Here is a 25,354-nt window from a genome sequence, read left to right as displayed (position 1 = left end):
GCATCATCTACCACACTAGCACTGAATCTTTCTCTTCTTCTTCCCTCCTTCTTCTCGTTCTTCTTCAACATCTTTCTCCTTTCTCCAACTCCTTCTTCTACGTCTATTATTTCATCTTCCCCATCCTTTTTTCGATCTTATATTCATTTTTTGTTGGTCGTCTTCTGCTTTCATTTTCTTTGTTCTAATCTTCACTGTCTCCTCCGTTTTCTCCTTTATCTTCATATCCTCTTCCTCCTTCATAACCTCATGTTTATTTTTCTCTCTTCTTCTCCCCACCTCTTTCTTTTTTCTCCTGTTTTTCCATATGCATCTTCTTCTTGTATTCCTTCTCCACCTTCTCCATCACTTCTCTCTCTCTCCACCACTCTCTCTCTCTCACTGGCTCACTCTCTATTATACTCTTTCTCTCTCTCACTGGCTCACTCTCCATCATACTCTTTCTCTCTCTCCCCCTTACTCACACACTCACTCTCTCTCACTCTCTCTCCCTCAATCCGAATCACTCCATCTCTCTCTCTCACTCACTCACTCTCTCACTCTCTAATTCACAGATTGCAAGTCAAACCAATTACTATTGGTATTCAAAGCATATAATGATACTAATGAGTATATAGACGTTCATATGTCTCAATAATGTAATTGTACTAACATTTTTAAAAGTGATTTACCAATACAATACCCATTGTAATAATATCTATACATAAAATCACATATATTCATATACAAATGTCGTTGAAATAATATATATGTATGTATGTCCATTCATAGCTATTGTAATAAATGTATGTATATAAATCGATACACAAACTCATTGTTATAAATCTATACATGAATTACATATATATCTAAATAATATAGTGGTGTAAATTATATATATATGTATGTCTATACAATAGTCATTGTAATAATAGCATATAAGTATATACATAAGTAGAGTATATAGGTATAAATGTATACACAATAGTCATTGTAATGATATCATTGCCAGACTAAATGAAAGATTGAATCATTTTTCTGACAGAAGTGACGTAATCATTTTTCGACTCAATTTGTGGTTGTAATGATGTCTTGAGATCTTTATCAATTATTATAATTTCAAAGATGTCTTGATATTGACTTATTCCTCTAAATTACGTTTAAGATCATTACGATTAATTTGATATGTTATGTCTACTGACAGCTGATATGCTGTAGTTGTTGTCAACATATGTCATAGACTTGTGCCTGGTTATTATCATCTCCTTCACCTTTACTCCTTCTTCTTTTTCTTCTACTTCCTTCTTTTTCTTTTCCTTCTTCTTCTTCTTCTTCTTCTTCTTCATCTTCTTATTCTTATTATTATTCTTCTTCTTTTTCTTCTTCTTCTTCTTCTTCTTCTTCTTCTTCTTCTCCTACTTCCTCTTTCATCATTCCTCGTCTTCCCCTTCATCTTCTTCTTCTTCTTATTCAAGTTTTCATCCACTCACAATACTATTTCTTCTTTTGCTCTCTCCAATTCTTCATCTTTTCTCTTTCTCCGTCGTCTTCTTCTTGGCTTGTCTTCTTCTTCTTCTTCTTCTTCTTCTTCTTCTTCTCCTACTTCCTCTTCCATCATTCCTAGTCTTCCCCTTCATCACCTTCTTCTTCTTCTTCTTCTTATTCAAGTTTTCATCCACTCACAAAACTATTTCTTCTTTTGCTCTCCCTAATTCTTCATCTTTTCTCTTTCTCCGTCGTCTTCTTCTTGGCTTGTCTTCCTCTTCTTCTTCTTCTCCTACTTCCTCTTTCATCATCACTAGTCTTCCCCTTCATCTTCTTCTTCTTCTTATTCAAGTTTTCATCCACTCACAATACTATTTCTTCTTTTGCTCTCTCCAATTCTTCATCTTTTCTCTTTCTCCGTCGTCTTCTTCTTGGCTTGTCTTCTTCTTCTTCTTCTTCTTCTTCTTCTTCTTCTTCTCCCACTTCCTCTTTCATCATTCCTAGTCTCCCCCTTCATCTTCTTCTTCTTATTCAAGTTTTCATCCACTCACAATACTATTTCTCCTTTTGCTCTCTCCAATTCTTCATCTTTTCTCTTTCTCCGTCGTCTTCTTCTTGGCTTGTCTTCTTCTTCTTCTTCTTCTTCTTCTTCTTCTCCTACTCCCTCTTTCATCATTCCTAGTATTCCCCTTCATCTTCTTCTTCTTCTTATTCAAGTTTTCATCCACTCACAATACTATTTCTTCTTTTACTCTCCCCAATTCTTCATCTTTTCCCTTTCTCCGTCGTCGTCGTCTTCTTCTTCTTCCTCTCCTACTCCCTCTCTCATCATTCCTCGTCTTCCCCTTGGCTTGTCTTCTTCCACTCCGTCTTTTTCTTCTTCTTCTTCTTCTTCTTCTTCTTCTTCTTCTTCTTCTTCTCCCACTTCTTTTCCTCCTCATTCACTGATCCTAATAGCAGAGTAAACTCCTAGGCTATAATTGTATAAATAATATATAATAATAATAATGATAATAATAATTATAATAATAATTAATATAATATATAATATTAATATTATATAATTGAATACTCCTTGTATTCTGTGCTAATAGGTAGCGACTTTATTCTTCTTCTATTTCTTCTTATTCTTCTTCTTCTTTTCCTACTTTTTTTCCTCATCATTCACTGATCCTAATAGGTAGCGACTTTGAATCGCGTTCACCAATCAACTTTAACAGTCAATTAAAGTAGCTGCCTTTCATTACATGACTTGTATCGATCAATACACTGATTCCCGAGTTTCACATCTAACTGTCATCTATGGTTGTATGGTAGTCATTGATTCCATTCACAAGGATTACTGACAATAGGAAATAATAAACCACAACGGTTTGCAATGACCAGTTAAAACTTCAATTCAAATCTGATTTCTATATCTATATATCAACAGTATACCAGAATAAATCTATATATATATGAATGGTATATACATTATAGTATGTAGCATAATTATAAAGTATTATCCAAGTAAAGTATATATCTATAGTGAGGTCCACGTTATAATGACAGTGGATAAAGATAGGAGAACAACGTTGTCGAGCCTCTGTCTCTCCAATGTCTTCTATAGATGGTAGCTGATACAGGTTTATTGGTGTAATATTTACTGTACATTTTCGTTTAAAATATACAATTATATTTTATCAAGCAGGAAATTATATTTTTTAATTTCAGAGAATCGGCATCGCATTCTCTGCATTGATTTATTATATTTCTACGCCGTCAGAAACATAATTGGCATCGTTGTGGACCTGGAAAAGGATGGTACCACCGGGTTTGTCGAATGATAGACAAGGATAGCAAAACCAAAGTTGATCAAATACTGTCATTATAACGTGGACCTCACTATACATCAACTGTAACCGGTTAGGTTTTTGCTGAAAAAGAGGACATTCTACTATAATTAATGGTATCTCGCTTTGGTTTTTGATGTTATTGTAAACTTGCAGGTAACCCGTGCTCCGTAAGGGTCCAATTAGAAACCTGACAAACTGAATACTCGACTTACTGAAACCTGAATGATTTAAAATAGGTCTTAACCATCGACAGTCAATTAAGAATCTATATGCAAAATGTGAAGTTAATGAGTTGAGTAGTTGAGACGTGATGATGCGTCATCGTGAATATCCTATCCCGCTCGTTTATTAGCCAACTAGCCGTCAGGCTCGCTTCGCTCGCCATGTCCGTCTAGCTAGGGGGCTGCGCCCCCTGGACCCCCGGCTAGATCGTCTAAGAATAAGATCAGCAGGCTCGCTTCGCTCGTCTGCATTTTTCATTTGAGCATTTTTATCATGTTAGGACGATCCAGTCGGGGGTCCAGACTAAACGTCTGGCTAAACGGATATGGCGAGCGAAGCGAGCCTGACGGCTAGTAATATAATATTCCCAGGAATAGCTCTTATTTGAAGTAACAGTGCCCAATCAATTTTTCCGCGATAAATGCATTTCAATCTTCAACTTGGTGCCAACCTAACAAAGTCAACTCAATTACCAGTTAATAACTGTTTCGAAGAGGTACTCTCTCTAGATTATAGTTCTATATTAACAATTGGTATGGACATTTTTCAATTATAATTAAGAGAATAAGAAGAATATACATGCTAAAAGATGAACTTTAAATCCATGAAAACCACCCTTAGAGTTAAAATATTTGATAAGATTTTTTAGTGCGCCTCTAAAGGGCCAACTAAAGATACCTACCAAATTTGAACGTTTTTGGTCCGGTAGATTTTTAGTTCTACGAGTGAGTGAGTCAGTCAGTCAGTGAGTGCCATTTCGCTTTTATATATAAATATATATAGATGTATGGTATATAAATTATATTATGAAGCATACAAAGTATTATCCAAGTAAAGTATATATCTACATCAACTGTAACCGGTTAGCTTTCGCTGAAAAAAGAGGACATTCTACTATAATTAATTGTATCAAGCTCTGGTTTTTGATGTTATTTTAAACTTGCAGGTAACCCGTGCTCCGCAAGGGTCTAATTAGTAACTTGACAAACTGAAAACTCGACATACTGAACCCGAATGATTCAAAATAGGCCTATGACCATTTTTGGTGGATTAAGAATGTATATGCAAAATGTGAATTCAATCAGTTGAGTAGTTGAGACGTGATGATGCGTCATTCGTGAATTTCCTATCCCCTACGTTTATTAGCCAATTATTTACTTTATTATACTAGTAGTTATGTGAACAGTAGACCTCACGCAGTATTCTCATCCACAAGTACCTGATTGAAACTATAGACCTTATGGAAATACAGCAATAGACTGGCTTCTCCACACATCTGTGTAATCACTTGTCAGCTGATTAATCATGAATAATTCTATAGTCTGATTTTAACTCTAATATTGAGTTAATATTCAATTCATTTATGGAGTGGCCGTAGTCGAGTGGATCAGATGCTGGCTTTATGATTCAGAGGCCCGGGTTCAAATCCCGGCCCAGGCAAGATATTTATCTCGGGCCACTCCCGTGTTTCGGTTGGACACGTTATGCCGTCGGTCCCGGCTGCCTAAAAAGCAGTCGTTAGGTCATGTCAGAGGCCCTGAAATTGATCAGTTGCGACCTGAAAACTCTGACACCAGACCTGAGCCAGCCAGGTCACTCGATATTATTATTATTATTATAACTCTAATATTGGCGTATGAAGGAGGCTCCTTTTTCCTTTTATATTATCCTTGTAATGCAAAATTTCCAAAAACCTTGTATATACGTCGACGCGCAATTTAAAAAGGAACATACCTGTCAAATTTCATGAAAATCTATTACCGCGTTTCGCCGTAAATGCGCAACATATAAACATATAAACATTTGAACATTAAGAGAAATGCTAAACCGTCGACTTGAATCTTAGACCTCACTTCGCTCGGTAAATTATCTATCTATACAGGGTGTTTACGAACTCCCTCTCTAGGGCATTGTTCCTGGGTAAAAACATATCTCAATTCAATTCAATTCAATTTATTAATGTCAACAAAAAATTAATATACAATTCATACTTACAAACATAAAATACAAATTCTTATAAAAAATTATGAATATAAAAATCATATTCTAAATAATATTGTTGCATCCCTCTTTAAGCAAAGCTTGTGATGAGGGATGGTGTATCTCTAGAATGTTGGATAGCATAAGATACTAATATACATCGTAATATTAATAACATAATTAGATTTTATAATTTTACATTACAATATCAAGAAAAAAAGAAAAAAGAAAATTCCATTCTCTTATGCTATTTTCATACAAATGTTGCTCTTGTAATCAGTATAGGCCTAATTGAGATTCAACTATATGTTCTACATCAAAGATAAAGATCACCAATATTTAAAATAAAACAACAAATTCTCTTTGCTCTGTTATACTAAGTAAGATATGTATTTAAGAATAGAATTGAGATTTACAAAAGATTTGAGAAATAAATCAAAATTAGTCTTCATTTTGTCTCCCTAATAAGTAGTGTCGAAGATACTGTCTAAAAGTTTGAAAGTGAAAGAATAATAACAAATTGGTATACATTGGGATGCTCCAGAAACTTCAAGCAACAGACGGTTTAAAAGTCTAGGACATAATACGCTGCATGAGCACTGGCAGCCGCTGTTCTACAAGGTGGTTCTAGCAAAAATCTCTCAGATTGTCTACGAGTAACATAGCGCCGCCATGGGGGCTATAGGGAATCTATTGGGCCACGAATAGACAAAACTAGCTAGGTCAAGATCATACAAGTGCTCAATACTGAAACATTAAATTCTTTATAGAGCAAATGTGTGGATATCTAACCGGTTTTTTCAAGCATATTTTTAATTTTCTTATACAATACTATAAGAGGCTTAAGAACGGTAACACCACAACCACCCCAGCCAATTATACATATCGCACAACTGACTGCACAAGCGCAAAGAAAACCATTTTAATTTGCTCAACTGTAAAAATATTTCTCAGTGAACAAACTTATACAGCGTCTCCTCAACCTAGAACATAAATATGAAATATGGTCTCTCCATTTCAAATGCTTATCAATGATTATTCCAAGTATTTGGTGCTGTTCTTAAATATTATTATAGGACATAGACAACTATTATCATCGCATCCAGTTTCATGAAAAGCCAAACTCCCCTGGTTATCTGGTGACCTGCTGAGGTCAAAGAAAATGACACTGCAGTAGTTTTTGCTATATTCAAACTAACTAAGTTGAAATCTAACCAGTTTTTTATAACTTTCAAACCCTCATTAGCTCTACAAAAAACATCTTCCATTTTGATGCACAGAAAATAGCAACAGTGTCGTCAGCAAAAGAAAACAAAGAACAGCTCTCAAGCTCTATCTTGAGTAAGTCATTAATGTAAATCAAAAATAATATTGGACCAGAACTGTTCCTGTGGCACACCCATCATAATTTCTAATTCTGAGCATTATACCATCAACACTAACCACCTGTGATCTACAACTGAGATAGCTTTTGAAGAAACCCAATGCAACACCTCTAATTCCAATACTTCTAACTTTCTAAATAAAATATTGTGGTCCACTGTATCAAAAGCTTCTGGAGATCTAAAAACACAGCTATACATTTTTTTCCCTGTCCAGTGTTTCAATAATTCTCTTAGTAACATATATACAGCATCAGAAGTACTTACACCTACGAAAACCAAATTGGCAATTAGATAAAATTTCATATTTTTCCAAGAATTCGACCAAACGAGTCTTAACACATTCTCAATCACCTTTGAAAACATGAAAGCAGAGAAATTGGGCGATAGTTCCCTGGATCACTTTTGTTACCATTCTTATGCAAAGGAATAACAGTGGCTTTTTCAACTCGTCGGGGAAAACACCATTCAAAAAGCATAAATTTATTACATGAGCCAGAGGAACTGAAATTATGCGAGAATTTGAACTCAGACATTTAGAAAAACAGATAATTTAGATAATTTTTTATCTAAATATCATATTCAAATTGTCCTGAAGTCTTCAGTTACTCATAGAGCAGCCATTTTGCTTTTTCCACTTATAATTTTTTCCCAAATAATGGGTGAAAATACGGAATTAGTAACTGTATCATATAGTGAGGTCCACGTTATAGCGGCAGTGGAGAAAGATAGGTGACAACGTTGCCGATCCTCTGTCTTGTCAATGCATTCTATAGACGGTAGCTGATAACTTACAGGTTTAATAATAACTGTTCATTCTCGTTTAAAATAATCAATTATATTTTATTTTTTTCACTTATGATTTTTTCCCAAAGTAATGGTTGAAAATACGGAATTGAAACTCCGCAAAATCATTTATAACAACTAGACAAAGCTTCAAAAAAAATATGATAATTTTTCAATTACATAAAACAAAATGGCGGTCATTTCAAATTTTGTTTCTCAAATAAATCAAAAACTGATGGTTTTACAAAAACGTTACATGAATAACTTTTTTTAGTAAATTTAATTACCTATCGATTGGTACCCGACGTTTTAAGATTGGACCAATATCAAATGAGATATGGCAGCCTTAATGATAGGTGACCACTGAACGTTTGTTGCAGTGCAAACCAAGGCATGCTGACTGTATCTCTCTTTGCATTGCATGTTAATTGTAAGCGATTTTAGGTAATTTCAAACAATGAAATAGCGTTACATATCCCTCTAAAGGTGGGTCACCAACCACTAAAGCTGCCATATCACAGTTAATATTGGTCCAATCTTATAACCTCAGGTATCGATCGATAGTTAATTAAATTTACTGAAAAAAGTCATTCTTGTAAAGTTTTAGTGAAACCTACAGTTTCTGAGTTATTTGAGAAACAAAATTTTAAATGACCGCTATTTTGTTTTATGTATTTGAAAAATTATCATAATTTTTTTGAAGCTTTGTCTAGTTGTTATAAACAGCTGTTGTAGCTATGGTGAAAGTGATATTTTCGAGCTCAAAATTTAAGTGATTTTATTCTATATTTTGTGAATATTTGAAGTTTGGTTTTTGTTTTAACGGAAGTTTCATTATCAATCTATCTAAATTTGAAATTCTTTGTTTTATTCTGATTCATAGTTTCAGATTGAAGATTTGGTGTTGAAATTGAAGTGAACATAACCTACATAATATTTGGACGATTTGTGACAAAATCAGGAAATTGAAGAAGTTTTGGGCAATAGAATGTTTTTTCTTTTCCGACTATTGTATTGTTCGCTCTATCTAATAAATAAATAAATGATTGTGCGAAGTTTCAATTCCGTATTTTCAACCATTATTTGGAAAAAAAATATAAGTGAAAAAAACAAAATACAATTGATTATTCTAAACGAGAATGAACAGTTATTATTACATCAATAAACCTGTATCAGCTACCGTCTATAGAAGGTGCATTGACAAGACAGAGGATCGGCAACGTTGTCACCTATCTTTCTTCACTGCCGCTATAACGTGGACCTCACGATATGATACAGTTACCAAGTTACTGTTATTAAATACAGTTATAGTAAAATTAACTTCAAACTATCAACATATTAACTAACTTATAACATCAATTCTTCTGATTCAACTAATTCTGACAGCTTTTTAATGAATCACTTTAAAGTATCTTTTTTAACAGTAATAAATTCAAGATATCCATCTAAAACCAGATTTACTCGATACGGAATTATCAGACAAGATAATCATTGGATTTACTCCAAACTCTGAACATTAGTTAAATGGCAAGCATGATATGTTATCCCATATAAGGTATGCCGACAGATTATATTGTATATCACTCCAGTTCTAGATCTGTAGAGTTTTTTCACTGAGGAAGGTGTCAGGTAATAATTTTTTTTCTAAATCTACAACTTATGTCCAATTAGCTAGGAACGACATTTACGTTCAATCAGTGTCTATATTATTTTATACTAGCAGGCAACCCGTGCTTCGCAAGGGTCTCATAGATAGATTGACAAAATGAAAAATCTGGTGTGGCGTAGTCACACAACTTTTCCTTGCCGTCATGAGAATTGATTACCTGACGCTAGTGTTCCCGTGAATCTCAAGTCTGAGCCAGCTGGTGACAGGACAATAACGTTGTAGACACACGATGTGTATTATCTCTTCATAGTGAATGATTTATTTATTTATTTATTCATATGCAAATACAATTCAGGTAAAAACAACAGGCATTTGCCCAAAACTGCTTCAAACCTTAATTTGGAATATACAGTCTAAAGGTTATGCTACTTACGTAACTTAAATGATAATTAGTACACAATTTTGAGTCCAAAAAATGTATCTACTACAATTTTGAATCTATTAGATTGATCAATTTCCAAATACGAATCTAAACAAAACTCTTCCTTCACAATTGAATCAACAGTTTGCAATTAAAATGAAAAATCTGGTGTGGCGCACTCACACAACTTTCCTTGCCGTCATGAAAATTGATTACCTGACGATAGTGTTCACGCGCATAAAAGTCGACTATTCAAAGATCTGAGCCAGCTGGTGGCAGGACAATAACGCTGGAGACACACGATGTCTGCTATATCTTCATAGTGAATGAATGATTCAATTGAATCAACAGTTTGCAATTAAAATGATAATATTATCTCGAATTTCGAGCTTAGGCCTATTTTAAATTTCAGGTGAAAATGTTACTGAACATCAATTGTAGAGATTTTCATGCTCAATCATTTCCACTTGAATTGTTCTGTTCAAATTGTATCTGAAGCCTGATAATTGGGAATCTAAAATCAAACTTTGCATAAATGGGGCGGAGCTCCTGGAATTTTTACAGATATGGGACTTGTGGCAGTTGATGGACCTTACCAATGATTATTCTAGGTATAAATTTGATCAAATTCGTTGCAGGCGTTTTTGCGAAAATCGCGAAAAACCCTGTTTTTGACAACACTTTCGCCATTTTAGCCGCCATATTGAATTGCATTAGATCGAAATTGTTCGTGTCAAATCCTTATATTGTAAGTACCTCAAGTTCCCAATTTCAAGTCATTCCGTTAATTGGGAGATGAGATATCGTGTACACAGACGCACATACACTCATACACACACACACACACATACAGACCAATACCCAAAAATCACTTTTTCGGACTCAGGGGACCTTGAAACGTATGGAAATTTAGAAATTGGGATACATTAATCTTTTTCGGAAAGCAATACCATAGAGAAACAATAGTGTAAGTAGATATCCCATGGTATAGGGAATTTATGTCGCAACTTTTACTTTTATCTCAAGCCGATTACTGTCGATTATTGTCAATTTTCACTGTTTTGTTGGAGTGAGAGTGTATCAACGGCACAATTTGAGAGACTACCAGCGTCACACAGCTTCATGGGAAATAACTACGTGAACTATCGGCTTGGGATAACAGTAAAAGTTGCGACATAAACGCCCTATACCATGGGATATCTACTTATGCTATCGTTTCTCTATGGCTTTAATACTTCCCTACGGTAATAGGGATGGAAAGTAAAATTCACGTAATGGAATCTTGAATTAATAAAAACAATATAGGAACTTCAAAATATTTCAACGACTAGTATCTATCATAGGTCATTTCCAAGTGAAAATGGTTTCAATTTAAATCTTCTCAAAATTAAGTAAAATCATTTTCACTTGAAAATAACCAATGGTATTATTGGTTAAAATATTTTAAAGTTTTTAAAATGGTTTAAAAAAGCGTACTACAAGTTTTTACATTGTTTTTATTAATTTGAATAAAGTAACTTATCCCATATAAGTGAAGTGATTTTATGGAATCTTAAAGTATTAAAAATAGGGTTATAACAATTCTCGGTAAATTGAGGAACAATATGCTAAATTTCAAATTGATCAGTTGAGTAGTTGAGACGTGATGATGCGTCATTCGTGAATTTCCTATCCCCCTACCTGTATAAGCCAGTTCTTTCCTTTATTATATCATAGATCAGGGATATCTGGTTCCTCGAAATATCTAGTGACCCCTGGATTGGATAATTGGCTTCAAATCTGTTTTGTAATTATTTGAACCAGGGGTCTCCAACCTTTTTTATCCAAGGGCCACATTTTTAATTCTTGGGAGACTTGGAGGGCAAATAACAAGGATGTACGCGGAATTTGACTCGTGGGGACACACACGACGGGGGATTTTGGGGGTGTGAAATTATACATTTCCATTAAAGTGATATGAGGAGTTCTAAGTAGGTTTAATTAAAACACAGGAAGAAACGAACCAATCCATTTCACTTTAATACAAAGTCCAAGCTATTGAGTGTAAGAAAACTTTACAATGCATGAATTTAGCAAGTTAGAGAGAATAATAACTTTTTTAATAGTAATAAGACAACTTGACAATACACGGATTTACAAATAGTTACCAAGCTAAAAGAAAACATTTTTAGTGAGAAGATTGCATTTCTTTTCCACTTGAAATGTCCGCCCATTTACGATCAAACTTTGTGGTTCCGATCATTAAAATTGATTTCAAACTCTCGGCGGGCCGGACAAAATCTACCCGCGGGCCTGATGTGGCCCGCGTGCCGTAGGTTGCAGAGCCCTGTCATAGATCATTCTTTCAGTTACTGGCTTTAGATATATTTTTTAATTTTCATTTTCCATTTTAGACAATATTTAGATACATCTTTTATTTAACGCAATATCTTTTATTTTCAACAAGAGAGTTTAAGAAATTTCTGTAATAAACAAAAACATAGTACATTGAAAGTCATCACAATTATGTGTGGAATAAGATGAATGTTATTCTTCTTCTTCTTCTTCTTCTTCTTCTTCTTCTTCTTCTCCTTCATCTTCTTCGATTTCCTCATCTTCTTCTACGTCTTTTTCATCTTCTTCTTCTTCCACGTCTTTTTCATCTTCTTCTTCCACGTCTTTTTCATCTTCTTCTTTTTCTTCTTCCACGTATTTTTCATCTTCTTCTTCTTCTTCTTCTTCTTCTTCTTCTTCTTCTTCTCCTTCTCCTTCTTCATCTTCTTCGTCTTCCTCATCTTCTTCTACTTATTTTTCATCTTCTTCATCCTCTTCTTCTTCTTCTTCTTCTTCTTTTTCTTCTCTCTTCTCCTCAATTTTTTATAACGTTCGGCCAGGTTGCACAAAAGCGATTCAATTCTAACCGTAATTAATTTCACGAGAACCAATCAGAGAAAACTTTTCTGAAAAGACGGCTGCTCTGATTGGTTCTCGTGGAATTAATCACGATTAAAACTTGACCGGCTTTTGTGCGACCGGCACTTAGTCTCATAAAGTCAACTTTTTAAAAAGTTAGTCATGATCTAGTGTATAGTTCTGTTCATATATTGCCTGAGGGCAAAATAGTCTCGTGAAATATGAGTGTGTTACATATTTCCAAGGATCAAGGTAGAAGCATACAAGAGTCATGGTTACTCCCAACTGACCCACTATTATACTGGCCTACACATTATTCTAATAATATGGCTACCTACTCCCCTTTCTCTTCTTCTTCTTCTTCTTCTTCTTCTTCTTCTACTTCTCCTTCTTCTTCTTCTTCTTCTTCTTCTTCCTCTCCTTCTTCGTCTTCCTCATCTTCTTCTACGTCTTTTTCATCTTCTTCTCCTCGTTCCCTTCTTCTTTTACTTCTCCTGTCTTTCATTCAAGATTCTGTCTTCTGCGTCTTTCATGACTCTCCTATCCCCTACATGTATAAGCCGGTTCTTTCCTTTATTATAATATCGGGGGACCGAGCTCCGCTCTGGAGTGTAAAAGCTTAGAAAATTTGTAACGAGAGATTTAATTTATAATTTATATTTATTTTCTCAGTGGTACAATTATTTTTACAGTTATATGAGGAGGCACAACATGCTTATGCTCAAAACTGTCCCTTTTCAAATTTATACCACAGTCCAAAACAAAATCAAGGTCAAGCTACTATCACTCATCGGAATAACAATTTATTCACACTTCAAAAAACAAACGCATCATCAATTACAAATAGATATACTATTAATTCGATTTAGAATGACATACTATGTTTGCTACAATGTTTGTTAAACTATGTACCTACTATTCTACACTAACAGCATCTAGTCACTATTTTGGACTTCCTGAAGTAAACATCCTAAACTATTAAACGAGCAACTTCTGTTTATATGTTTAGATGTTTGTATTTCCCCGGATCTCGAAAACGGCTCTAACGATTCTCACGAAATTCAGAACATAGTGTGTTTATAATATAAAGATTCGATTGAACTAGGTCTCATCCCTTGGAAAACTTGCTGGAGGACATTAAAATGATAATTATTAATCATCCTAGGAAAAACAGCTGATAATAATTATTATTTCGTCGTCTGTTGGTGATGGAAGTGAGTGAGCGAGTTCATGTGCTGTGTGGGACTGTGTCAAAATTATGACTCAGCTGTTGAACTTGAGTAATCATTCAGGTACTTAGTGCCGGTTGCAAAAAAATCCGGGTTATTTTCAATCCTGATTAATTCCAGTAGATCCATATTTTGAAATGGTCTTCTCTGATTTGGTTCAAGTGAAGTTAATCAGGATTAAAATCTAACCTGCTTTTGTGCAACTGGGCTTTTGTGAGGGAAATTTTGCCAACCCTTTGGGAATTGATCTCAATTTACTGTGATTAGATAGAACATTTCTGTATGAATGTTATTATAATTTCTTCTTTCGTAATACATTTTTTATGCTTTTGTACTCCAGAGCGAAGCTCGGTTCCCGATATTGTTTTCTAAAAAAAAGAGAAATAAACGAAAATGAGTTTTACTTGCTGAATTATTCTTCTCATGAGATCAGCTGAGGAATATCCCACACATGCACTCGCTCACTCACTTCCATTATGGCATCGACAGACGACAAAATTTCCAGCTGTTTTTCCAAGGACGTATTTATCATTTTAATGTCCTTCAGCTAGTTATCCCAGGGTTGAGACCTAGTGCAATCAAAGTATTATATCATAAACCTACTTTGTTCCAAGTTTTGTTAGAATCGTTATTAGAACCGTTTTCGAGATCCGGTCACATACAGATTTAAATATATAAACATGAAAACATTTAAACATATAAACAGAAATTGCTCGTTTATTGAGCATGATTTCTCGTTGGGCATAATTTTTATTCGTTAATTGCACGTTAGGATTGGGTATATAGATCAGTAATCAAGCCAGAATATACTGTAACTTAAATAAATAACTGCAATCTAATCTAATCACATTCATCTGATTTCTGAGCCATTCAAGTCTCATGAAATAAGGAGGTAATCTAGAAATAAAGTTCAAGAAATTGGAAAAGTGGCTTTGACTATTCATCTTGAGCTTGGCATCTAAACTTACAAAAAAAAAAGAAAACCCTACGAGACATATTTTTATGTTGAACATTACAACCCTCTATGTACATTTTATTTATTAGTTTGTCTATTTGTTGTCATATGTGTATTTTATTAGTTACTGAACTGGACCTAAAAAAAACATAAGCATAATCCTGTTATATTAAGCGAGCGATTTCTGTATATATTTTTATTTTTGGTTATTTATATTTATGGTTATTTATGTTCAACGGATCTCGAAAACGGCTCTAACGATTTTTACGAAATTTGGAACATAGTAGGTTTATGATATAAAAATTCGATTGCACTAGGTCTCATCCCTGGGAAAATTCGCTAAACGACATTAGAAGGATAATTCATCCTTGGCTGAAACAGCTGAGACTTTCGTCGTCTGTGGATAGTAAAAAGTGAGCGAGTGATTCTGTGGAAAATCAAAATATCGCATCCTCGAAATTCAAAAGGTCGAAAGTACTTCAGTCATCAAGAAAAAGTTTTTAATTATTTACTTAGATATTTGACTGCATGTCGTGTTTAAATACATAGGAAAAAGTGTATTTATTACGACATAAATATTCACTTCTCTCCCCTTTGACTTTTTTTTCTTCTTCTCCTGTCTTATTGTTGTTGTTGTTGTTCTTCTTCTTCTTCTTCTTCTTCTTCTTCTTCTTCTTCTTCTTCTTCTTCTTCTTCTTCTTCTTCTTCTTTAATTGTAGAGATTTTCATGCTCAATCTTTTCCACTTGAATGTTTTTGTTTAAATTGTATCTGAAGCCTGATATTTGGGAATCAAAAATCAAACTTTGCATAGATGGGGCGGTTCTCCTGAAGATATAGGACAGATATAGGACTTGTGGCAGTACATAGAGCTTATGAATAGGTACAAATTTTATCAAAATCGTTGGAGCCGTTTTGGAGAAAATCGCAAAATCCCTGTCTTTGACAACATTTTCTCCATTTCAGCCGTCATCTTGAATTGCATTTGATCGAAATTGTTCGTGTCGGATCCTTATATTGTAAGGCCCTAAAGTTCCAAATTACAAGTCATACCGTTAATTATTGGGAGATGAGACATCGTGTGCACAGACACACATGTATGTGTATACATCTTCTTCTTCTTCTTCTTCTCATCTCCCTCTTCTTCTTCCTCCTTCAACTTTTCTCACTTCTCTCCCCGATAATACTTCTTCTTCATCGTTCCCTTTTTCTTCTTAAAATTATGATTGAAGTCTCTACCTCTCTTATATCACAGAAAATCTATTCTAAATGACATTTAAATTACAGAAATCTCGAAATAGTAACTGTGTTGCATTCTAACGATTTTCACCATAAAAAGTATGCAATATCATTATAGTGAGGTGCACGTTATAATGGCAGTGCTTGATTAGCAATGGTATTGCTATCCTTGTCTATCATTCAACAAAGCGGATAGCGCTATCTCTTTCTCGCTTTGCTCTGTTGCCAGATCGTCTTCTAACAATGTGGAATTAATAATTGTTCAAACTTTGTAAAATTCTTTGAATAATTAGTAAAACCGTAATTTATTGTAAACTAGCAAGTAACCCGTGCTCCGCAAGGGTCTAATTAAAAAAAAATCATCTTTAATTTAAAAAAAAAAAGAATTGGCTCAAACACGTAGGGGATAGGAAATTGACGAATGACGCATCATCACGTCTCAACTACTCAACTCATTAACTTTGACATTTTGCATAGAGATTCTCAATCTATCGAGGATGGTTATGGGCCTATTTTAAATTCTTCAAGTTTCTAGTAGGTCAAGTTTTCAGTTTGTCAAGTTTTTAATCAGACCCTCCAATTAACCTGGAGCATGGGTTACCTGCTAGTGTAATATAATTTTGACCCAAATGCATTAAGCTATTGTTTTTCAATGTGTGAATAAATGAATATTATATTGTAATACCATAATTATTCAAAAGGTACAATCACTATGTGAGAATATTTATCGTCTTCAATGATACACTTAAATTTTGTAGAAATCAAAACCTTATCTTAAAAAAAACACATAAAACTATAAAAAAGAGTAAGATTTTTTTATAAATTTCCTGCAAAATTAGCAAAGGACCTGCCGAATTCAAATAACCAGAGTTACTCGAATAAAACACAGTTAATAAACTATAATAAACTAACTCAGAAATATTTCCACAGTAGATTACATACTTACATACTATTACAGTACAATCAACCACAAAATACCTCGTTCCAGTATTTCTTTGTTCAAATCTTCCAAGTTAAATTCGAAAAACTAGTATAATTTAGCCAGCTATTACATTATTGTGTAACACAGTATACACTGTTTTTGTTAGCTCAGCCAAATTATGTTGCAATGCATTGAATCATCTACAGTCTTTTTTTCGCGATTCCAGCAAGAATAAATTTACCGTATTTGGGTAAAGTACAGTACAGTATTACCGAATTATCAACGTTTTCCATGAGGATTTAATAGAGATGTAAGTTATTTAAGGTAGAAGAAATAGATGACATGGAAATGAAGATGTAAAATTGATAACCAAAGATCAACAGGTAGTTTCACACGTATCAAAAACTAGATCAGAGGAATAATTTGACTTCTTACCTGTTCTGGCGGCGAAAAATAAGATAAATAGAACCGAAAATATCACAGAACAAAACAAAATGTTCACTGAACGTGTAGCAGCCATCACTAAACACAAACTAAAATATAACTAAAAAGAACTAACAGTTATTTTCATCTTTAGTGTAGTTGGTTGCTCGGTCATACGGCCATGAAAGAACTGACTGAGACAGAGTAGTGAAAGTTACTTCACAGGATTTCGATTTCAAATCTGGAGAAACTGGGAAATCTGGAGATTATCGCTACCTTTCGTCAGAATTTTGTACCAAGTCTGGAATTTTGTGTCGTTTCGATCAGCTGTTGCTACCTAGTGAGAGAAATTGGAACTATTATTGAATTCAACAGCTGATCGGTTTCTATTTTCCAAATCAGCTGTTTTGTGTTGCGTTGTGATTTACGAATACAGATTTATAGATTTCTTTGTGATAAAAGTTTTATTTATACAGTAAGTAATATAATAACTAATAAGTTGTGAACTAATATGAATTATCACTGAAATACATATAATCCAAATTTTATCTTGTTTTATATAGTGTTGATAGTTGCAAGTGGTTTTATCAACTATCGATTGTAGGCTATTTTTAGGTTATGTTTTGAAGTTTCTTTATTTGGATATGGTTTTCAAATGCTTTACTCATGATAATTATTACTTGAAATTCTTTTTATGATAAATGAGTTGAATTTGAAACATAAAAGAATTGGTGAGAAGTAAAATTTTGTAAAGTTGACAATGTTATTTCTAGAACCAGTATCTTTTCTAGGTTATGTTTTCAAGTTTAACACAACATGATGTTTGAAAAATTTCATAACATAGAATATTTTAGCCATCTAATTGAATTTAATAATTTATGATTGATCTTAAAGCAAACGTATTTACTCTAATAACCAAGATTTATTCAGGGAAACTTTATTTGGACTACGATAGGGCCTAGGCTTATAGGCTACCCATTTTCATCTCTCATGAATGAATAAATGATCTTATTACCTTGTAAGCCAATTGTAGCGATTGGTTCGTCGGAAAAACAAGCACACAAAACATATATAAATATATATCAACAACAGGAGAAATTGATAAAGCCTATTTTATTAATGAACAAAGTTTATGATATAATTAATGAAACTAATTATGTTGAAAGCGTGACCGCTTGAGCCAACTCCTTTGAATAATATAATTCAGGTGTTGTAAAATTACTTACCGGTGGTTCGGAACCCTCCTAGAACTGTTCATTTATATTTCATTATCTATCATCACCCACACACAAACCTAGAGCTCATGTGGGCATCACCCTCGGCGAAAAACTTTGAAGTAATTCATGGATTTTCATCATTTTTTTGCAGTTCTCAAGATGTTGTCATCAATGGTGAAAGAACATCAGCAGAAGCAAGCAGAGAGGAAGGAACAACAAGGTATTTATTCTCAACTTTATCATTTATTTATTCAGTCATGTTCATTATCTTTATGTCTATTTGTTCTAGGCCAACTGTTTCTACTTCATGGACCTATACTGTAGTTGTTACCACCTTATTCTCATTCAAATTTCCTAATTTGTCTCCATTATAATATAGTGTTATAGTGAGGTCCACGTTATAATGGCAGTGTTTGATTAGCAACGGTATTGCAATCCTTGTCTATCATTCAACAAAGAAGGTCGCGCTATCTCTTTCTCGCTTTCCTCTGTAATTACCAGATCGTCTTTTAACAATGTAGAATTATTTATTATGTATAAAATATTTCATCTTAATTATGAGAATTTATTATGGAATTATTGAAAAATATAATTTATTAATTGATAAAATATTTAAATTGATAAAATTGATAAAATACTACATTGTAATTGATTATTTTAAACAAGAAAGAATAGTTGATATTACATCAATAAACCTGTATCAGCTACTGTCTATAGAAGGCATTGACAAGACAGAGGTTCGGCAACGTTGTTCTCCTATCTCTCTACACTGCCATTATAACGTGGACATCACTATAGGCCCAGTAGGCCTATACAATGGGTCTTGCAAGACATATGGAGATACATTGTCATTTGTCATGAAAAAAACAATAAAGAATCAATTCTCTTCCAACCAACGTTTTCGTAGGGTCTTTAGTAATGCTTATTTCGCCAAATATCACAACACATACGGTACTGCTTTTGCATTTAAATAATCCGATCAATTTTTTTAGTATAAGACGGTATAATTGGTAACTTTGAGGAAGCTGCTTTTTCCCACCCTTTCCTTTCTTCTTATTTTTCATTTTCTTCTATTCCTTCTCACTTTTTCACTCTTTATCTTTATTCTCCTTCACCTCTTACACATAATCCTACTACTACTATCCGTCCTCCTCCTCCTCCTCCTCCCCTTCCTCCTCCTCCTCATCATCTTCCTCCTCCTCCTCCTCATCCCTCCTGCTCCTCCTTCTCTTCATCCTCCTCATCTTCTTCCTCCTCCTCTTCCTTTTCCTCCTCTTCCTCCTCCTCTTCCGCGTCCACCTCCTCCTCATCTTCCTTGTTCTCTTCCTCCTCATCATCCTCCTTCTCCTCCTCCTCTTCCTCCTCCTCCTCCTCCTTATCCTCCTTCTCCTCTTCCTCCTCCTCATCCTCATATTCCTCCTCCTCTCCTTCCTCCTCCACCTCCTCTTCCTCCTCCTCCTCCTCCTACTCCTCCCCTCCCTCCTCAGCCCTTACCCCCCTCCTCTTCCACATCATGTAGATGATGAATTCTTTGATTACAGTGTTGATTTTATCAATTATAAACTTAGTCTAATTTGTTATTTTTTAAAATTTTCCAGAAGTAAAAAGGAAAGAAGCAATTGTTGCAGCTAATGACCTGACACATGCCTTGGTGGATCATCTTAACGTTGGGTTAGTATAGCCTACATCACTATGGCCCGGTTGCACAACAGTCGGTTAAATTTTAACCGTGATTAATTTTATGTGAACCAATCATAGAAGGCGTTTTTGAAGAGACGGCTTCTCTGATTGGTTCTCGTGGAATTAATCACGGTTAAAATTCAACCGGCTGTTGTGCAACCGGCAATATGTCTTTAAGGGCCGGTTTCCGAGCTCGGGATTCAGCTAAGTTCTAGCTGACTTTAAACAGCTGGAGTCAGAAAATTGGCTTTCCGTAACGGGGCGTAGTCGCAGTTTTTATGATAATCTTTGTCTTCTCATTTCTATAAATTGGAAACGTTTTTCATTGACAAAATTGAAGATTTAACCTCACAGTTGTGTTGTGAGTAATGTTGTGGTACTTTTCCATAATAAAAATACAAATTTAAATTGTCAACCACTTTTTATAAAAAGTAATTTTTCTGTCATAGAACACTTTTTATAAAAAGTTCAATTTAAATTCAAAAGTTGACAATTTAAATTTGTGTTTTCAAAATAAAAGATTCCTTAATAATTCAAAATAGCTGGAATTTTACACCATTTTCTCTTCATTCTATTTTGTGTTCGATTTTTTATTTTTTCGAAATTTAATTTGAACGTGGCCCACGACTATGCCCCGTTTCGGAAAGCCAATTTTTTGACTCCAGCTGTTCAAAGTCTAGAACTTAGCTAAGTCCCGAGCCCGGAAACCGGCCCTTAATGATAATCTGTTAAACTAAGTCCCTACCAAACTTGATACAAACAACTCACTTCCGTATCGAATCCCCCACAAAACTTGATACAAACAACTCAAATTAATATTAATTTTGATACACAATACCTCACCAAAATTGATACAACAACTCACTTCCGTATCAAATCTCCCACAAAACTTGATACAAATAACTCAAATTAATATTAATTTTGATACACAATACCTCACCAAACATACATACCTCACCAAAATTGATACAACAACACACTTCCGTATCGAATCTCCCACAAAACTTGATACAAATAACTCAAATTAATATTAATTTTGATACACAATACCTCACCAAACTTACATACCTCACCAAACTTGATACAACTCACTTCTGTATCGAATCTCCCACAAAACTTAATACAAACAACTCAAATTAATATTAATTTTGATACAAACTCGTCTGCCGTATCAAGTTTGATATACGAATGACGTGAATTTCCTATCCCTTACGTATATAAGCCAATAATTCTTTCCTTTATTAGTAGATATAAGATATTTTTTCAAATTTGTTTTTCAGAACTTCTTTATCCTTAATCCTTAATTGACCGAGCGAAGTGAGGTCTAAGATTCAAGTCGACGGTTTTGCATTTCTCTTTATGTCTAAATGTTTATTTGTTCCGCATTTACGGCGAAATGCGGTAATAGATTTTCATGAAATTTGACAGGTATGTTCCTTTTTTAATTGCGCGTCGACTTATATACAAGGTTTTTGGAAATTTTGCATTCAAGGATAATATAAAAGGAAAAGGAGCCTCCTTCATACACCAATATTAGAGTAAAAATCAGACTTTAGAATTATTTATCATACATCAGCTGTCGATTGGATTATAAATTGCATGCAATGACGTATGCAATTCAATATCTCAATGTAACTTAGTGAAAAAAAAACAACTGTTGTGTGGACTATTAATTGCATGCAGTGAGGCATGCAATTGATAACTTTAAGTAGCATAGTATTTTTCTCCAGATTTTTCTCTGCTTTCAACTCGGTAAGCTTTTGATGGCAGTAGCATATATAGCTGTTTACATCAAATTGTACACGTGAAATTCTAACCATATCTTGGACTGTGTCACCTATAAATTTGGAATGCAAATAGCACAAGGACTACCTTATTATTTCATCTTTCAATGTTATTACATTAGTTTCATTTGCATTGTAAATAAATAAATTATTTGCATTATCTATTCATCAACCCAAACAGCCATTAGTCGTTTATACACCGATATCTCGCTGAGACGACAGATTCGGACCGAATTTACTCTGATGGACAGTATTAGAGGAGACTGTGGTTTATAACTGCGAACAGTCTACTGTTCACAGAACTACTCGTAATATGTAATAACTAAAGATAAAAACCTGGTGTGGTACACTCACACAACTTTCCCTGCTCATTGAACTGCAAGCCTCATTCTTAAACGAGAATAATTTAGGGGAATAACATAATAACGATTGGCGGCTAAATAATTTCATTAAAACTACGATTATACTATTGTTATTGTTTTCAGAGTACATTTTCCTTTGTTTGAATTATGAAATTTGAGAATTTTTTAAAAGTTGTCAAAACAGCTGTTCTACAAATAAAATATCGACATGTATTCTTTTGAATAAACTGATTTACCTCACGCACGAGAAGGAGGTTACAAAGTCCATTTCTCAAGGTGAGGTGGACCCCCCATTAGTTTTCCAGGAAGGAGACTCATGCTAGTTGATAGAGCTGATAAATAACTATACAGAGTATGAATTTGAAAAAATCGGTCGAGTCATTTTTGATAAAATCGTGAAAAACATGGTTTTTTAGTAATTATCCGCTATATTTCTCAAGAATATTACGGAGCTCCTGTAATTTTCCCAGAAATGAGACTCATATCAGTTGATAGGGCATATAAATAGTTATCCATGGTATACATTTGAAGAGAATTGTTACAGCTTTTTTCGAGAAAACCGTGGAAAACATGGTTTTTTAGAGATTATCCGGCATTTTTCTCAAAAATATTACGAAGCTCCTGCAATTTTCCCAGAAATGATACTCGTGTCAGTTAATAGGGGTTATAAGTAGCTATCCTTGGTATAAATTTTGAGAAAATCGTTGGAGCTGTTTTCGAGAAAACCGTGAAAAACATGGGGTTTTAGTAAGTATCCTCCATTTTTTCCCGCCATTTTGAATTCAATTCAATTGGATTTCTTATTGTCGGATCCTTATGGTATAATGACCTTAAGTTCAAAATTTCAAGTCAATCGGTTAATTAGGAATGGAGTTATCGTGTTCACAGACATACACACACATATACACACACACACACACACACACACACACACACACACACCACACACACACCACACACACACCACACACACACCACACACACACACACACACACACCACACACACACACACACACACACACACACACACACACAAGTTTTTGGACTCAGGGGACCTTGAAACGTATAGAAAACTTGAAATTGGGGTACCTTAATTTTTTTTTGGAAAGCAATACTTCCCTCACCTATGGTAAAAGGGCAAGGAAAGTAAAAACTTAGAAATTAGTATCACATTAAGGTGCGTACAGATTTACGCGACGCGAACATGAGCAATTCACTTTTAATCAGCTGATTATATCTGTAATTTTACAGAAACGGTAAGATACAGTTTCTATATCCGTATATCTATACAGATATAATCAGCTGATTAAAAGTGAATTGCTCATGTTCACGGCGCGTATATCTGTACGCACCTTTAGATTACTTTCCTTCATCAGATTATGGATTAATATTTTCTAAATTCTGCTTTCAGAGTAGCCCAGGCCTACCTGAACCAAAAGCGTCTAGACGCAGAGGCAAAGCAGCTCCACCAGAATACAGCCGCGTTCGCTAAGCAGACACAGCAGTGGTTGACGCTGGTTGAAGGGCTCAGCTCGGCTCTCAAAGAAGTCGGGGACGTGGAGAATTGGGCTAAGAGCATAGAAGATGATATGAGAGTGGTCACTAGTGCTCTAGAGTATGCCTACAAAGTCACGCAGGAATCGTAGACTCATCAAAAACAGTCACAAATCAATTAAAAGAACTATCATAAACTAGTGTTTTAAGCCCGGTCCAGACGCTCAAGTTCACCATCAGTCGTTTGGTTCAAGCAAAAGACGGATGTAAAATTGCGTCCACACGCATCCGTCATATGTCGTCCGTTTTCCTATTTTTGTGCTCACAATCTGAGTTCGTCATCAACTATGGAAGAGCTAGTACTCTTGGCCACTTTTGTTTTGTGTGTAAAAAATAGGAAGAAAGGTAGAGTTCATCGTTCACGTTGGAGTAGGAACTGGTTGTTAAAAAGACACACATTTTCTCACGTTGCATTGCTTCAAGAATTGCAAGATGAATCTGAAAGTATGTTTATAATTTTGTTTATATGTTCCTCATTTACGGTGAAACGCGGCAATAGATTTTCATGAAATTTGACAGGTATGTTATGTTCCTTTCTAAATTGCGCGTCGACTTATATACAAGGTTTTTTGAAATTTTTGCATTTTAAGGATAATACAAAAGGAAAAGAAGTCTCTTTCGAACGCCAATATTACCGTAAGAATCAGACTATAGACATCATAAATCAGCTGGCTAGTGGATTATTACTTGCATGCAATTAATATCCCATTGTAATTTGGTAAAAATTTCACAAAGGTACAAGTATTGTTACCAACCATGGTTACGAACAAGTACTTGTAGTTACAAGTTTACAAGTACTCACGTTTCACAAAAATTGTTTCACGTTTTAATGATCACTTGTTAATCCTTTACATAGCTTTCCACTTCGGTAGAAATTTCATTGTTACGAACAAGTAATTTCGACAAAAATTGTTGGCTACAATGAAAATCTTTGAGAAACACTTGTTCGTAACAAGCAAATCACTTGTAAACTTGTAGAAATTCATTGTAACTACAAGTTTACAATTCTGCTTTTGTGAAACGCTAATAATCAGCTGTTCTCCAAAACCATGGTTGGCAACAAGACTTGTAACCTACTTGTTCCTTTGTGAAACGGGCCCCAGCTGTCGTGTGGACTATTAATGCAATCAATGAGGCATTCAATATTGATAACTCGATGTAGCTTATTATTTTTTCTCCCGACTTTTCTCTGCTTTCAACTCGGGGTAGGCTTTTAATGATATTACCATATCATTCTAATGCTAATAATTATTTTTAATATTAATAATTATTGTCGATACAACTAAAATCATAATATCAACATCAAATTCTGAGAGTATCATGAGAATCAAGAAAGAAAAAAGGGTTATATAAAATCGATAAAAAAACTTGCTTATTTTCAAGTACTCGCGAGGCAAT

General features: G+C 34.3%; 2 protein-coding genes across 2 annotated transcripts in view; one reads left to right on the top strand and one right to left on the bottom strand.

The window, feature by feature from the left end:
* LOC120354282 (dual oxidase-like) overlaps window positions 1-17,579 on the bottom strand; it is a 92,953-nt gene extending 75,374 nt beyond the window's left edge. Inside the window, exon 1 of the mRNA XM_039441186.1 lies at window positions 17,371-17,579. Coding sequence (XP_039297120.1) covers window positions 17,371-17,455 — 85 coding nt within the window. The 5' untranslated portion in view covers window positions 17,456-17,579. The remainder of the gene's footprint in view (window positions 1-17,370) is intronic.
* Window positions 17,580-17,752: 173 nt separating this feature from the next.
* LOC111060287 (biogenesis of lysosome-related organelles complex 1 subunit 1) lies at window positions 17,753-24,682 on the top strand. The gene is made up of 4 exons (XM_039440980.1): window positions 17,753-17,833; window positions 18,727-18,795; window positions 20,174-20,246; window positions 23,814-24,682. The coding sequence occupies exons 2-4, from the start codon at window positions 18,735-18,737 to the stop codon at window positions 24,046-24,048; spliced, it is 369 nt and encodes a 122-aa protein (XP_039296914.1). The 5' UTR covers window positions 17,753-17,833; window positions 18,727-18,734; the 3' UTR covers window positions 24,049-24,682.
* Window positions 24,683-25,354: the final 672 nt, after the last annotated feature.

The sequence above is a fragment of the Nilaparvata lugens genome, chromosome 14 (genome assembly GCF_014356525.2).
Source record: "Nilaparvata lugens isolate BPH chromosome 14, ASM1435652v1, whole genome shotgun sequence".
NCBI lineage: Eukaryota > Metazoa > Arthropoda > Insecta > Hemiptera > Delphacidae > Nilaparvata > Nilaparvata lugens.
The sequence above is the reverse complement of the archived record's forward strand: the minus strand, read 5'-3'. Positions and strand labels throughout refer to the sequence as shown.